This window comes from Bison bison, unplaced genomic scaffold (genome assembly GCF_000754665.1).
Source record: "Bison bison bison isolate TAMUID 2011002044 unplaced genomic scaffold, Bison_UMD1.0 scf7180017864499, whole genome shotgun sequence".
NCBI lineage: Eukaryota > Metazoa > Chordata > Mammalia > Artiodactyla > Bovidae > Bison > Bison bison.
The window spans coordinates 2,640,651-2,641,960 of NW_011495058.1; the positions used below are offsets into that span (position 1 = coordinate 2,640,651).

Here is a 1,310-nt window from a genome sequence, read left to right on the forward strand (position 1 = left end):
TGAGGCTGGAAAGGAGGGTGCAGTGGTCAGGCTAGGAGCGGGCCTGCCCAGGGCTGCAGGTTGGGGGTGGGGAGAGCAGGCAGGATGCACTGCTCTCGGGGGAAAAAAAGGAATTTGTGCTAGTGTTTGGGAAAGCCTTGGGTGTTGGGGGGGGGTGCATGGACAAAGAGAAATGTCCTATTTCTGCTTCACAAAGGACTACCCTTGTGCAAATTCACATGCTCAGGGTAGGAATCATTTCTTAGTGTTTTACTTGTGGGTACATTGCTCTACAGTTACCATCCTGAATCCCACCTCATTTCTCTACAAAAAAAGGGGCACGTTGCATATCAGGGCTTAACGTTACACACACAGCAAGTATGTGTTTGCTAGTGAGATATACGTGTTACTTGTCTTTCTATATTTCTAAATATAGTTTCCAATATTTTTTTAAAATTAAGTTTATTCATTTTTAATTGAAGGATAATTGCTTTACAGTATTGTGTTGGTTTCTGCCAAACATCAACATGAATAAGCCGTAGATATACCTATGTCCCTCCTTCTTGAACCTCCTCCAGTATTCTTACTGTTGGAATTTCCCATTTCTGATATGGTAATCTCTTGTGTTCTTACTGGTATCCTTAATTAGCTTGTGGTCCTGCAAGCACTTATTGAAAATCGACTGTGTGAGGATGTTGGGCATGGGGAAGAGGAACCCGGGGGAGGGGGTTTAAGCAGATACATGGGTGGTGCCTGTGTGGTGGGACCAGGGGAAGGACAACGCTATCCCTGTGCTCACATGGATACGGGCAGGGAGGACTTCAAAGTCGGACACAGTGGAGCTGCAGCTTGAACTGAAGAGAAGAGGGGACTTTGCCAGGTCAGAGTGGGAAGGAAGGCACGCAGGCTGTAGAGGCAGGGAGGGCCGCCTCCCCTCCTCGAGGTTGTGGACTGAGCATCTGGGGTGAATGGTCAGGTGGGAGGCTGGAGAAGCAGGGCCTGAGTTCTGATATTTGGGGAGCCCCACGTTGCTGCAAGGGGAACCTCAGTACCCCGCCTCTCGTCCCCATCATGTGGGAACTGATGCTAATTCCCAGGCTAATTAGACTAATTCCCCTAATTAACCACTGCTAATTCTCTCTGGATATGTCATTGTCTCGCCATTTGTCTTTTGAACAGCCCTTCCTCAGCTGAGCACCAGTGGGTGGAGACCAGCCCCAAGTCCACGCTGACCCTCCTGGGGGGCAGCCGGCCTGGCAAGGACGGCCCCGCGCGACCCCACTTCCCGCCTGCCGACCTCCAGACATCCTTCCACGGCCCCGAGCTGTCCC

At 50.8% G+C, this 1,310-nt stretch overlaps 1 protein-coding gene across 10 annotated transcripts in view; it reads left to right on the forward strand.

Annotated features, from left to right (window-relative positions):
* Positions 1-1,310, forward strand: part of TNS3 (tensin 3) — a 223,522-nt gene that overhangs the window by 200,710 nt on the left and 21,502 nt on the right. For all 10 annotated transcript variants that reach the window (XM_010829019.1, XM_010829021.1, XM_010829015.1 and 7 more), the window contains one exon: positions 1,159-1,309. In XM_010829019.1, coding sequence (XP_010827321.1) covers positions 1,159-1,309 — 151 coding nt within the window. The remainder of the gene's footprint in view (positions 1-1,158; position 1,310) is intronic.